We start from the raw sequence: 15,597 nt of genomic DNA on the forward strand, positions 1-15,597 counted from the left end.
TGTGTTTTTTCTGGATTTTAGTAAGGCTTTTGATACTGTTCCTCACAGCATCCTTCTGGACAAGTTGTCCAGCTGTGAGATAAGTGTGTTCACAATGCACTGGGTAAAGAACTGTCTGAAAGGTAAAGCTCAAAGGATGCTAGTGAATAGAGATGTATTTGGCCAGCGATTGGTCAACAGCAGTGTTCTTCAGGGTTCAATTCTAGGACTAGTTTTGTTCAATATATTTATAAATGATCTGGATTCAGGAGTTGAATGGACCATTAGCAAGTTTGCTGATGATATCAAACTGGGAGGTTCTGTTTATTCTCTTGAGGGACAAGATCCCTTGCAGAGGGATCTAGATAGATTGGAGTGTAAGTGTGTTCACAATGCACTGGGTAAAGAACTGTCTGAAAGGTAAAGCTCAAAGGATGCTAGTGAATAGAGATGTATTTGGCCAGCGATTGGTCAACAGCAGTGTTCTTCAGGGTTCAATTCTAGGACTAGTTTTGTTCAATATATTTATAAATGATCTGGATTCAGGAGTTGAATGGACCATTAGCAAGTTTGCTGATGATATCAAACTGGGAGGTTCTGTTTATTCTCTTGAGGGACAAGATCCCTTGCAGAGGGATCTAGATAGATTGGAGTGTTGGGCTATCATTGATGGGATGGACTTAACAAGTTCAAATGCTAGATTCTGCACCTAGGATGGAATAATGCTGGGTACACGTACAAATTGGGAGAGGAATGGCTACAGAGCAGCACTGCAGAAAGACATCTAGGGCTGCTGGTTGACAGGGTTGCATCAGGAGACTGGACATTAGGAAGCATTTATTTACCAAGAGGGTGGCCAAACACTGGAACAGGCTTCCTAGAGAGGTGATCTCTCAGTGTTTAAGAGGCATTTGGACAATGCCTTTAATAACATGCTTTAACTTTTGGTCAGCCCTGAATTGCTCAAACAGTTGGAATAGATGACCGTTGTAGGTCCCTTCCAACCGAATTTATTCTATTCTATTCTATTCTATTCTATTCTATTCTATTCTATACACAGTGGTAACCACTGTTTCTCTATCATCTACTTCCTGACCACCAGACCACATAAATAATTTTTTCCTGTCTTTCTGCGTTTGTACCAATATTAAATAATATACACATTTATGGTGTTAAACAAGGTTTAATGAAACTTGACAGCTGTGAAAATTATTTGTAGGTTTTTCTATTACTGTGTTTATAACCAGTTTGTAAAACTGATCCCATTAAACATTAATGCTATTTATCATCTTAAAAAGGAAAAAAAGAAAGACTAGATTTCATGAAGTTTTTCCAGAGGCAATCCACTTTTTTAGTCACTACTCATCTCAAGACATGAAGAAGAACAGCTTAATGGTTTAAAATCAGATTTAGGGTTAGGAGTTTTACTGACTTTTCCATATTTATCCTTAGTGACCCTGAGCAAATCACTTCTTCTGCATTAATCTGTGTGTCTTCACTGCACGTGTGAAATGTGAAAAGGAATGGATGGGAATACTGGTATATAACAATTATCATAGATGTATATTTAAGAACAGAAGACATTCTAGTATTATGATGAAAAGGTCATAAATTAATTGAGGAAGTTTGGATTTAAAAAAAAGGTAATTATCATGATTCTATTTTATTGTCAATTGTTATGAGTTTTAAATGTTTAAATGCCCTTTAATTGTCTCACAGTTTCTCTGCATCTTGTTGACGAAATGTGTATCAGCTATTGACAGCAGAGAGAGACATCCTTTCATTATGTATCCTGAGAGGTAATGACTGGGATTAGGTCAGTATTTGTAAACACGAAAGAAGGTTAAGGACATAAGAGTCAAAACACAGATTGTTCTACTTTAGCATCCTATATTCAGTCGTGGTGAAAAGCTGGTGCTCAGGTAGGGCCATAAGAACAGGTAGAGCCTGCTGGACGATCCAACCTCCGCCCATTTGCAGCTCAGTTAATCCCTGGGCAAAACATGATTTCTGTGTAATTAATAATCTTTAGTGCTTTCCATTCATGAGCTTGACCGGCCTGCACTTGAAGGTAAGCATATTTTAACTATACATACACTGACTTCACAAAGATTTCTACTGCACAGTTAACAATTGCACAAATAATTGTTTCTTTTTATATGATCCAAGGTAAATTACAAGACAAATCGGGACATCACAGAACCTCTGCAGCAGGCTTAGAAGTTCTGGCAGGAGAAATATTTTTGGCTTTAAATACAACTAGAATTCTCTTAGAAGCTTTCAGTTTACAGGGATAGAAGGCATGAAACATATTGCTGAGCAACTAGAAAAAGTTTACAGAATCTTTGTGAAACAGAATCTGCATATACTCATTAACAACTCTATATGGCAAACAGCAACCCATTATAATTTGTGTCTGACTTGGTGGCTGAAAGTGGTTCTTGTTTTTATAAATCATGAATTTTCTAAAATTCTCAAAATGTGATTTTGCAGTTTATCTTAATATGCATGTTACTTCTTATGTGATATTTACCATTTTTACATGGACAGTTAATGAACTCAAATTTAAATAAAAATGTGATCTATACATCAAGATAAATTTGAGATGCATTATTTCTATGTATTTGTATTATGTCATGCATATAAGAAACGCTAAGAGAAAGGGTAGTCCTTTAATCTAAATGTACAAGTGATAATACTCGGGTATTTTAAATAAACCAACTTTTCTTCTTTATGTATTATGATTATTATTTTTTTTTAATTAAAGAAGGTGTAGTATGCATGTCAACCTGATTGAACTGGGGAACCTGAGAAACAGAGTTGTTTGCCCATTGTTCTATGAAAAAAAACAAGTCAGGAGCAAAACCAGACACAAACCACTGACTTCTATTTCAGACTCATTGTCTTCCCAGGACTAAATGTGAATTGGTCTCATATGCCATGTACATTTTAAAGTATTTTTTTCCCAAAGGTAAACTATGGAAACTGTTAATTAAAGTCCACCTTTTGCTTTAGAATAAAGCAATTAAGACAATTGGAAAGGAAGGACAGACAATTGCCAACAAAAATTCTAAGTTGGTACACACTGACACTAGCATATTTTCCTTGGTTCTCTTTGAAAAATCTGCAATAATAGAAACAATGTGTACAATACTCCCATACATGTCTGGCACACGTTTCTTCAAGCAAATTTTCCTGTAAGTCTTTATGAAGAGTATAAGTTCTTTGTCCTTTCTCTTTACTGTTCTCTTTATTGCTGCAGGGCTCTTTGATCATCTCCCGCATCTTTACTCATTGTCTTGTTAGAATTTCCAGCAACATACAAGTAACTTTGTCTGGTCCCAAATCCCGAGTTCACTTTCTTCTGTCTCTTTACTCTGAAATGAATTTTAAAAAAAAGTGTGAGTACAACACCAAGGAGAAAAGCCAGTTTAAGTTTAAAACGACTGCAGATCAAATTTCTTCTAAGAAAAAAGTTTCAGCAGGAGATAGTAGAATTTAGATGAGAAAATCTTTCAGTATTGTTAACTTTATAGTACATATTGGATACTTTTTCAACTGATTCCTTAATAAAGAAGAAAAAAGTATAGGGTTTCAGAGCAATTACTTGGAATTGTCTTTCAGAGTGAGAAGCAGGCTACACTTGCTTAATCACTTACGATGACTAGGAGCCATTACTTTTTGATTGACAGTTCTGAACTGCAGTACTGTTGCTATTCAAGATACATATAAAGTACTTACATATAACACATGAATCTTTTTATTGGAAGAAGGGAAAGTGGAAAACAGTGAAAAAGATCAAAAATATCTCAAACCCCTCATTTGACAGAGTTCTAGCTGCTGGTCCAGCATTAATAGCAACAGGCAGAGATTATTTACCAAAACATCATAAAGATTATCATTAAAACATAACCATGCTAAAAATATATTAGTTTTTATAAATTTTATGTTTATAAATCACATTCTCAACAATATGTCATAGAACAAGAAACAGGCTGTTATGTTCTCTGGAATTCAGAGCACAGTAAACAGACAGTAGCCATGCACAGAACAACACACATTTAGCAAGATTTAAGAGGTTCAGTACCGCCCAAAGTAGGTACACTACAAATTGACCCAAGAAGGCTGCATGTAAGAATGAATAAATCCTGGCAGATCTAAACTGTGTCTGTATATCATTAGTTTTTATCTCATTCATGGCTAATTGAGACTTTCCTGTGCTTTAAGCTTAGGGGCATACATCTCCAATTCTCTCGATGTCATCTTTGCCCTTTCAATGAAATCCTAGCAAAAGCCACAGTGCAATTCCTGTGGTTTTTGCCTTTTTTATAGTAAGAGGTTTTCAGAAAACAGAATTCACAAACCCATTGGTTTAATCTTAACCCTGGGACCCTAAAAGTCTTGCAAACAATGTCTGAACAACACGTCAAGGAACCTGAGAGTTTTTACCAAACTGTGGAATACGGTAGTCCCCAGTTACTTCTTGATAGCTGTAACCCAGTTCCTGGCAGCATCAACAGGTCAGTCATGCCATTATTCTTACACATTTAATCTAATCAGTCTGATATCTGGAAAACAGCTGTGTTCTTAGAAAAATGCAGTATCACATGTCAAAATAACCCTGGGTTAAGTAAGTGGCTAAAGTGTAAAAGCCTTTAAGCCAACAGCAATGTCATTGCTTACTGCACCAGAGACCCCATGATTTTCCTGTCTACTGATGAACGTGTCCACTAATCATTCCAGATGCAGACTGATTGCCAAGCTCTACAGCAGTAAGAATCAATAAGATGGAAAATTCTTCACCCTGCTGGATACATAAGACTAGGCTGATCAGAAACAGTTGTCATAACCGAATTTCACTGGAATTTTTTTGAAAAAGAAGGCTGTTTCCCTTTTAATTACTTTAATGATTTCCAATAATAACTTTGCCTTATTAAATTATAGACAAGCTCTATTAACAACTCTTTGTTATTAAAAGCGCTTGTGTGAATATATTAGTGCAATATCACTCATAGTTCTTTCCTTTTCCATTCATTTCGCTAATCTAAAATATATTAAGGTAAAGTAAAAATAAAACCCCTAAAATTAGCAAGAGAAAGAGTTTTAAATTACATTTAAAGAAAATAAACAAAAAATTTATGAAAAATATTAGCAGTAACCTTAAGTTACCTCTTTTTCCCTGGGAATACACATAGTAAATTTCAAGACAAATCAAGTTACTTGTTTTTGAAATATTTCTTACTTAAACGTTGTAGAAACACTTATTCTAGTGTTTCTAGATATCATGCATATCTTACATCTATATAAAAGTAAGAGAGTTTTATTCTGATTTCTATTTCATAATCAAATTAATGCAGTTACACATCTGGGCTCCTACCAAATACAGTACATGAATACATAGCATGGTAAGCTCTGAATGTTTATACAAAAACATACACACTTGCCAAAAAATCACTAGCACATAGAAAATCTTATCTAAAAGACTAGTCCCAATCTGTAATGTATCACAAAACCTAAGAGTGCTTATTGACAAGGTAACGTACAACAACTTCCTTTCACTTCCATGCTGGTTTACAGCAGTCTGTAAATATCTCCTGTAAGAATTCCTGAGACCACTGCTTTAGCGAAGGGAATTTTTGCCAAGGTATAACTGGATTATTTAACATGTAAATCAAAAGGATTTGGCTCAATTGCTCTTCTCTATTTATAAGATATAATTTCTTTTAATACTTCTGCATTTTTGTGGCTTCAATGCACGTATTCCATGTGATGGCAGTAATGAACAGCCTATTTAAATGTGAACATTTATGGAGTTTGTGCCATAAAAAAATCAGGGAAAACTTTCCTATTGATAGTCTGCACCAGCCATCCTCGACAACACCTGGCATCCTGGTAAGGGTGGGACAAGAAGCTGTTCTGTTTTGTTCAGCCACGTGATGGAAGGGCACCAGGAGCTGGGTGAAATGGGAAACATGTCTGCTTCCAACTGGAGTGTGCCAAGGTTCCTTGGGGCAGGCAGGGAGGCAGCCAATGGCACGAGTGCCCATCCTGGTTGTGCAAAGCCTGGTCAGCTCTGCCACTGCTGCTGGTGCTTTAGCTGCCTGGCCAGCACTGAGAGTGAGTCAAAACCCCTCTGTACATGGAAGGACTACACAACTGTCTTCCATGTTATTGCCAGACAGGGACTAAAACTATGGAAAGCCTAATAACAGAAGCAATATGCAGCTGCTTTAGAAAGAAAAATAATAATAAAAAAATGAGGTAAAAATGAATAAGTAAAATTAAATGCATGGGTTCTGAACTCCAGGTAAATAAGCAAAACATAAAACCCCTTTTCCTTACAACAGACAAATAGAAAATGCTATCAAAGTCAGCTAACAAAATAATGAAAATGCACAGGCATATAAAAAGCAGCATACCATATGTCCACCAATATCTAGTACAACAGGAACATTAAGAAAGCCATTAAGATAGTGTCCCCATTGTGCCCAGGTATACAATAACATATGGTACATTTCCTGCTTCACTGTGCATTTCCTTGCTTTCATTGTTTAGCATCACTAATTTACAGCTCAATTAATATGGTTTCTGTATGCATATCTCTGCAGAATATTTTAAAAGTCTTCACTGCTGCTTAAAATTAATCTTTTTTTTTTAGTGCAAGTGCATAGTAAGCATTAACATAAGGTAGGATTCTTTCCAAACCTTAATTAAATGGAAGAGCTAAATAGAATTATTTTAAGGTAGCTACACATGACACTTAAATTATTATTGTCTTCTTATTTAAGTCCTCACATCATTTGTTGTAATGATGCTACAGAGAGACATTACAAGGTTGTTGATGGTTTTAATCAATGGAGACTTCCTATGGACAGATGTGGGTATTTCTCAAGATTGTCAATCAGAGCCAAAGTAGTAAGGGACCAATGCAACATATAGACTTTTATGTGTGGAGAAAAGAGAGGAACCAAGAAGTCTGAAAAATTTTTCTCCTCATGGATATTTATACTCAAAAATCTGAAGAAGATCAAGGAAACTCAGGATTCCCAAAACCAAGATGAAAATTATTTGTAAAATATCATTTATCTCTTTAGTATTTACAGATTCCACGTGTACTCAAGAAGAGTGGAACTTTCCCACACTAGCTCAATCCTACCAAGGTTCCTATTTGATATAAAGACTCCTTATGGGAAAAAAAAAAAAGTTCTCTTCTCAAAGAAGAGAAGATAATTATCTTATAATATCTTATATAATTATAATTATCTTATCTGCCTTTCTAAGAGATTCATATACTGTTTCATGAATTTGATATAGAAAATGAAATTAGAATATAAATAATTAAATAAATAAAACCTAAATTATAGTAATATAGATTCATGTCACCTTCTGATTTCATTAAACCACATTTTCCATTTAGCATTAGGGGACTGTTACCGACCATGGGTGAACACATGGATGTTGAATTAGGTTTCATATCTTTACAAGGCAGAAATTGCTTAGACCCTGTGTAAACTCATTCACTATGCAATTCCAACCTCTAAAAATACTGTATGGGCTCTCAAACAGTATGACTCTTTCTTTAAATATTGTGTTTCCTTTGAGAACCACAAGTCTTTACGTCATGTTTTTCTGTATTTCTCATTCAAATATTTTTATTTCCTTGGAACTCATGCAAAAATGTGCTTTCTGATTTTTCTCACAGGAAAAGGCTTATGAATTTTCTTATGATTATATTCCCTTTTAACTTCAAAATTCATCTCAGAATGAATTTCCCTAGTACATTTCTGGGTACAATGTATTACAATAACTACCACTGAAATTTACTAAACAACTACATTTAATATTTTCCCTAGGGTGGGATGACAAAAATGACAGTTTTGTTACTGCAAACTAGAAACAATGTTTTGCAACTGAATCATTGTAGTCATACAGATCAGAACCTGAAATTGATGTTTCTGGAGAATAAATAGGTTAAGTAAGTCAGTTACCCACTTTAAGAATGGCAGATGATGAACGTTACCCTAACAGAGAAGGACTCCTTCAAACACCCATTCATAAATTCAGGTGTTGTTAACAGTGAGATTTTTCAAAAAGAAGAATCATTCCCATTTGTAACAACACTTTCACCATTCTGGCACATAATAAGAATTAACATGATCTTTAACAGGTCTGTTTCTACTTAAATTGTTTTTCCTTGGTTCTGAGATAATAATGTATTTTTGCTCATTTGACTTTGCATAATAATGTCTTTCTTAAATTCTGATATTTTAGAATCTGATCATACCAGGCTATGGCATGCCTAAATAAAATAGCTTCTCTGAAGAAAATTCTTCCTTTCCAATTACACGATAAAAGAAAAAAATCTATCAATTCAATCCAAGAAAACAAACACAAGAAATAAATAGTTTCAGCTTTTAGGAACTGACAGTAACCATCTGGCTTTTCTAGTTATGGTTTTTGGACTACTCTGAATGTACTGGAATGAACCAGAATAACCATATCATCTGCTTTTACAGTGAAAGAATGTAGAAAAAAGAACACTTTTCATGACTTTTTTGAAAATGCGTTTTTTTCTGTGCTTATCATTATTTATAAGTCTATTTATCAGTTTAATGTAATTGTCCCAATAAATATGTAATTCCTTGCATATTACAATAAAAGAACAGAAAATGTCCTTATATTTGAATGGAAAGCATATTTCAACTGGTTCGCTATTGCTAAGCATACATTGAGGCTAAATACAAATTGTTTTTGTTATTATTCTCTGCAAATTGTTGTGTTTGCTATTTGTATTCCAAACACTCAAAGTTTAAATACATTTAAAAGTAAAAATTGAAAAAGAGATGTCAGAAGTATTGAATAATGATCACCACTATACAATAAATATGTTTTGGATTTTTTTTTAATATGGTCAGATTAGAGGAAAAAACAACCCATGAACTTTTAGCTAAATGACTTATTGTTAAAGAAAGGTTGTTTGAGCAACCTGCTCTAGTGGGAGGTGTCCCTGCCCATGGCAGGGGGGTTGGGACTAGATGATCTTTAAGGTACTTCCAACTCTAATCATTCTATGATTCTATGAAAACAATCTAAAGTGTACCTGGGAAGTAGATACTATAGTTATTTTAAGACTTAGAGAGTAAGACTTATTTGTGTAATGTGCTTTCATATTTCTTTACAAAATGCCTTCTGATTTCTGAACACAGAAACGGTTCTAGTCCTACAAAGAAGAAGGTATCAATACTGTATACATTCCTTTCTGTTTCAGGGAATGTGATTTGCATGGAAGGCTTTTTTTGTGGGCATTTTTTAATAACTGAAAAAAGGATAAGAAAGTACAGTTGGCACAAGCTCTTTTCTCATTTCTTTTTTATGCATTAAGTTTCACTTTCTACAGTAATATTTTCACCTACATAATCTCCAGGCCAATAAAAAGCTTGGTCATTTGCCTTCCCAGTAATGACATGGTTGCCAGCTTCAGTTTAGTTCCATTTACCCTTTCAGAATTTTAAACTTTTAACAGTTGCTCAACATGCATCTTCATTACTTTCCTCTTACTCATTCCAGGTATGAAAGGTGTTCAACACTGTGGCAGACATTACCCTTCCTCCCTCCTGCCCCCTCTCGTATCCACGTCCTACTCTTCATCCAAATTTGTCTTAAAACTAAATGGGCTATCTTCAGGATTATGTCAGGCTTGTTATGTTCTGTTATGTTCTGTTTTCTCATGCTGAAAACACCACACTACACTAATATTTAAACTGAAAGTTCTGTTCAAAATCAGGAAAAAACATGTACACTTGACAAAATAAACCATTTAATTCCTGAAAAAACCTACTTACTATATTGCAGTATTATTCAATATTATGCCTCCTAGTTATAATCATTGAATGAAAATTATATGAGAGTTCTGGCAACCACTGAAGAGTTCTGCCATACACCGTGTTCTGGCTTGGACCATTGCCCAAAACACTCTTCATCTTTGACAGCATAAAGTCTGATATCTCTTGAACCGGCTGGAGCAGAAACAAATACTGTGCAGCACTGCTATGCTGTGATTATGAGGTTCCCAACAGTAAAGGCATTTATTTTAAAACTTGTAAGGCCAGGAGGTATAATGTGAATGTGCACGTTACAATTACTTATCCTGTTCCCTTCCATTCCTCCCAGCTTCTAATTCTGACATGATAGTAGCTGCTATCTCACAAGCTGTTAAAGATAGCATGCAGTTAGAAAATTATCTAACTGGAAGTTTGAACCTTGGCTTTCAAATATCACAAAACACTGATCTCTATCCCTGTGGTTTGTAAGGTTGCTGAAATCATCTGGGAACTGAAGTGAAAAGCAAAAAAAAAATATGATGGTAATCTGGTGATGTGAAGGTTTCTTTCACAGAAGTTAATTTCACATCATCTGCAATTTTATTTATGACTTTCAGTGAAAGAAAAGGTTTTCTATATGGAACATTCTTGCTTTCAGTATCAATGCAGATATCTTGTATTTCCTCTTTTTTGTCTGGATAGATTAATTTTATTACTGTTGAGATCCTCTTTCTGGCCGTCACTTTGCAGTTCCTTGGCTTTTTGTATCTCTAAATCTTTTCCTATTTCCAAAGATCGAATCTGTCACACTATTATTTAGATTACTAAACCGCTCTACTTTTTCAAAAATATTGTTGCAATAAAAAGAAGATGTTTATCTTTCTATTTATGGTGTAAAAAATCAATAAAATATTGGACTGACATGCTATAAAGCTCTTCTGTGACCAGAAACAGAACCCAGTTTTTCTTATGTCGTTATACTAGGCAGAACTGATTCAGTGTATTCTCTTTGTTTCCTGAAAATTATGAATCACAGCAGGTGATTTAGAGTGAACATAGTTCTACTGGGGTCAGAAATAACAAATGCAAGATGAGAAAATTAACTGCATGGTAAATGTTAGATTTAGCAACTCTTACAGGATTTTATAGGAGATGTAGAAACCACATGATCATTAGAAAGTACATGACACCACCACAGAATACGTGGAAGTCAGAGGCACATACATTATCTTTGCTAGATTTAAAAAACACAAAAAATGAAGCTAAAAAAGTATTCTTTCAACATATGGTTCCCAACTCTGTTCACATGTTGTGTTTAAGTGTCATATTTGATCAATTTTGTGCCAGTGTAATTCCATTAACTACATGACCTGATGCAAGAAGAGTATTAGAAATTTTCACTGTCAGATTCTAGTAATGGATGGTCATGTCATTTTGGTAAAGTAAGCGGCACATCTTTTTCAAGCTATAATAGGTAGAAGATTGAGGGTAACACAATGATGGGTGAAAATACAGACAGCTGTTTGTTACAAATACATGTATGCATATGAGTTAGTTTACCTCTGAATAAGAAGACGTAGCAATTAATTATTACTAAACCTGATTTGAGAAATATTTTTTTCCCTTAAAATTGTGAAAGCACCACTGACTGCCCCACATTGATGTATTTCTTAACATTCATTGACTTATTTTCACAAAACCAACACAAACTCAGAATACACGTAAATCATTTCCATTGAAGAACTTTTTCAGTGTTCGTAAGAGTTTGTAAGTTTTCTTAAGTCTTCCCTTCTTATAACCTAGAAATTTGGAAAAAAATATACAAATAATATGGATTATCTTAGCTCAACTTTTACAGTCTTTCAGTTTGGCACAACTAACACTTGGGAATTTTTATGGCAATTGCCACTGTACTGGCAAAGAAAAGAATTTCCTTAGTGCAGTGCCATCTTCTGAATGAAGCACTGAAAGTCCCTCCAAGAGGAATACACTTGTGTTCTCCAGGTCCAAGATGCTGCTTGGCTTAAAAGATCTTAAGTGTGTGGGAAGAATATATTCCAAAAACATCCTCCCCGAAACAGACTTCTTACATTTGAACCTAAGAATTATGAGAACCTTTGAATCTACATCTTCTTTTTTCTAATAATTTTCTAAATTTTGGAACGTATCTCAGCTGAAGCAGGAGAAAGGTAATGTAAAAGTAACTTTGACAAACACTTTACAGGTAATAGTAAAGTAGCACAAGATTATAAGCAGCACAAATGTTGACAAGTCCATGATTATCCTCCATGGTTCTGTTCATTTTTAGTAGATAAATAGATATGTCTGCGTAAGGCACACCATAATGAATATACAAAAAATACACTACTATTTCTTTGTCTAGAAAAAAAGAAGAAAACTGATTATTTGGAGTTTGAAATAGGCTCAAGAAACAATTTTGCACATCATCATTCAGGATTCCTAAAGGATGGAGATGAATTGTAGTTGATCACAGTGATATGGAAAAGAGTTATTCCTTGCCAGCTGCTGATTTGTCTTTTAGAAACAACAACATAAAAATCTGACCAAATTGCATGCGCATTTACATAACTTTTAGTTAAAACTGATTTTCTGATTTTTAAAGCAGGAAGAGAGTATTTCAATTATTTGTGAATTACCAGACTTGTACTTTAAAAATAAACTAAGAAGTTAAAAAGCAAATAATTTTTTCAGCTCCTTTGTATCTTGACTTTTAACTTCTTTGTTTCTTTATTATCTTCCACTGTCTCAAAGTGCAGGAAAAAAGAGCATAAAATTCAGTCTTTTGTATTTCAGATTGTGACTTCTCTCTGTCTAGTAAAACACAGTGGTATTTTGCATGTATTATGACTTCAAGGATGAAATGAAGTTACAGTTTCTCCTTTGGAAGACATCAAACTGTCTTCATCATCATATTTCACTGCAGTCAATGTTGCTTTTCTTGTAAATTTGATGAATTTAAGTAATTCAGATAATCAAAATATATTTTATTTCATTTTTGAGATTACATCTGGCCTAACAGAATGTCAAAATAACATCTCTTTTTTTCTCACTTAAGAAATAAAATCCATTAGAATAGTACTGGACTCCAAGAAAGCTGCACCTTCTGAAAATATGTGAAAGTATAAGCATTACAAATCTTTTGCAACTTTGCTATATATGCTCCAGTTTCACACAACATAGCTTATTTGGAACAAATTTTGCAATACTTCTTCTCTACACCTACACTTTCTTATCATCCCATCAGAAGATACTTCATTTTTCATACAGCGTGGAACCAGATTTAGCTGTAAGTTTCCTCCTTAAAAGGGGCCATGACACTAGAATATGGAAGTAGATCTTCCAGGTACTTATGAAAATAATTAATTATTTTAAAAAAAGGTGTCCAGGACCTTCTGCAAAGTGCGTTATTGCTTATAAATCCCAGCAGTTTTTCATACATCACTTTCAAAGTAGTGTATGTCTTTCCTTCTATTTTGCACATTCTCACTTTTCCATTGTGTCTCTTTGTGGCAACTGTATCAATTAATGTCTTAGTTATTCTGAATTCATGCACTTTGCAACAAATGACAATCTTTCTGATAGTTCAGTTCTGGGGAGAAGTACTAATTTTTCACCTGGCTTTCAAACAAAATTTTTTGTGCTTCAGAATAATCCCAATTTGTCTATTTAAAACTACAATTATATACGATATACATTCATATAAAGAATTGGCTTCTTCAGTGAAATAAAATGTCATCAAAAACTCTTCTGTGTGTGTCAAGTAAACAGCTTGGCTTAAATTTTGAAAATTGTACTTCCTCAAAATCTAAACATTGATCATCTAGTTTCTTCTTATTTAGGCCAGTGATTGTAACTACCGAAGTTTTACTGAAAAGTAACTTTACCACAGCTACAGCTGTGATGGGATGATACCACACCCTGGTGAATTTTGTCAGATTGTTTTGTGTGAGACTTGTCATAGAATTTTAATTGGTAATTTAATTGGTAATTGGTCACTACAGATCTGTGAAGAAGTTTCAAAAATTGTCCATGTTTTTTGTTGACTGCTATATCTTTAAACATTCCTCCAGTGTGGACAAGCAGACAAAATAAATTATTTAAAAGCATCTCGGAAGTTTCTTTCAAGAAAAATGAGTAATATACACTAACATTTTTTTGCGAGTGACAGTAAATGCAAATCGCAGCAGGAAGCTTTCAAGTATGGAGGTGATGGCTGACAAACATGTTACCCTAAAAAAATGTATGCAATGTAAGCTTTAACTTTTTGGAAATATTGTTGAAAGAAGCTATCTCATCAAAAAGCTTCACATTGCTATCTGAAAACTAGAAGGAAGCAAGTCTTCCAGAATATGACTGAAATATGTGCTGGGAGGTGATAAGCACATCTAAAAGATTTAATTAAAGCTCTCAGGAATAAAGAGAAGAGCTACTGATACAGAAACTGTCATGGCAAAGTATCTGTTGAAGAATCTTTAAGAACTGGAAAATACACAGCTAACTACAAAAAATGTCTTTAAGTTCTTACTGAATCTAGGCCATGATACACATTTATAATGCACAATATAAGGTCATTCACTTACACTGATTCAGAAAAGTTGAAATTTGAAATGATTTGTAAAAAGAAGTGTCTTTTTTTTAATAACCGGTATGCAGCCAGTGTGGATCTTTAAAAAAATTTTCCATAAAATTACATTTAATGATTATAATATTTAGTATCAGGAGTAAAGCACTTGGCTATTTAATTACCAAGCTAGAAATTCTATTTATAATTCTACAAATGGTGTTTGTTTGTAGTGACATAACAGTTTCTGGAGAAATCAATGACTTATTTTAAGAACAATCATGGTGATACTCCACCTTTTTTTGAATCTTATATTTAACACAATCACGCAATACTTCAGGTTAGCTTTCACAATTAAACACTGGTTATCTCTACTTTATATAATAATCATTGAATGAATTCAAACCCATAGAAAAAAATGGGTTATTACCATCAATAGGAAGCTTAAGGAAAAAAAATAATGACATATGGAATCTAATCATTTGTTGCCTGAAAAAATGTTATTGATTTTACCAAATACTTCCTCCACTAGAAACCTATTCACTTCTAAATAATAAATTGAAATAGAACAGATGCATCTTGTTCATGGAATCATATGTCCATTTTTTTCCTTTTGGATTACTTATAGAATGATGACAAAATACCTGTGCTTACTGGGGTGGGTATTTAGTTCACATATAAAATGCAAAAGAAGATTATGTTAAGAAAACTTTCTTTGCAGATAAGTAGATAATAATAAATATACTGTTGCTATTTGAGATAATCAGCATAACACAAAAATATCCTCATATATTGAAATTATCCAAACCTGTATGGAGGAACATGTGTGATAGTGTGGGCATTACTACACTGTCAGTCACAATGAAGAAAAATTGACTTGGGTTATTGGATTACTGAATCTTTTTTTTTCTAACAAAGAAAGTTACTTCTGTATTGACAACAAATCACTAGCATGAATAGTTCAGCAACTTTTGAAGCTTTAAAGAAACTTCATTTTAGAGGGGCTAAGTGCAGAGAAGTGGGCTATAATTCCAACACATCATTGATAGAAGATTATTGTTTGCCTTTTCAATTTAATAGAGAGGTCAAATGCAATTCTAGTGTTCTATGCAACTCAAAGAGCGTGGAAGCTCTCCTTCTGTTTTGTTCCTCTAAATGTTCATAAATAATTCGCCTACTGTCTCCTTAGATTTGCATCTCTGTCGATTCTATTAA

General features: G+C 33.9%; 1 protein-coding gene across 1 annotated transcript in view; it reads right to left on the bottom strand.

The window, feature by feature from the left end:
- Positions 1–1,028: 1,028 nt before the first annotated feature.
- Positions 1,029–15,597, bottom strand: part of CCDC102B (coiled-coil domain containing 102B) — a 145,367-nt gene continuing 130,798 nt past the window's right edge. The window contains exon 7 of the mRNA XM_014938472.1: positions 1,029–3,356. Coding sequence (XP_014793958.1) covers positions 3,282–3,356 — 75 coding nt within the window. The 3' untranslated portion in view covers positions 1,029–3,281. The remainder of the gene's footprint in view (positions 3,357–15,597) is intronic.

The sequence above is a fragment of the Calidris pugnax genome, unplaced genomic scaffold (assembly GCF_001431845.1).
Source record: "Calidris pugnax isolate Ruff unplaced genomic scaffold, ASM143184v1 scaffold13, whole genome shotgun sequence".
Lineage (NCBI taxonomy): Eukaryota > Metazoa > Chordata > Aves > Charadriiformes > Scolopacidae > Calidris > Calidris pugnax.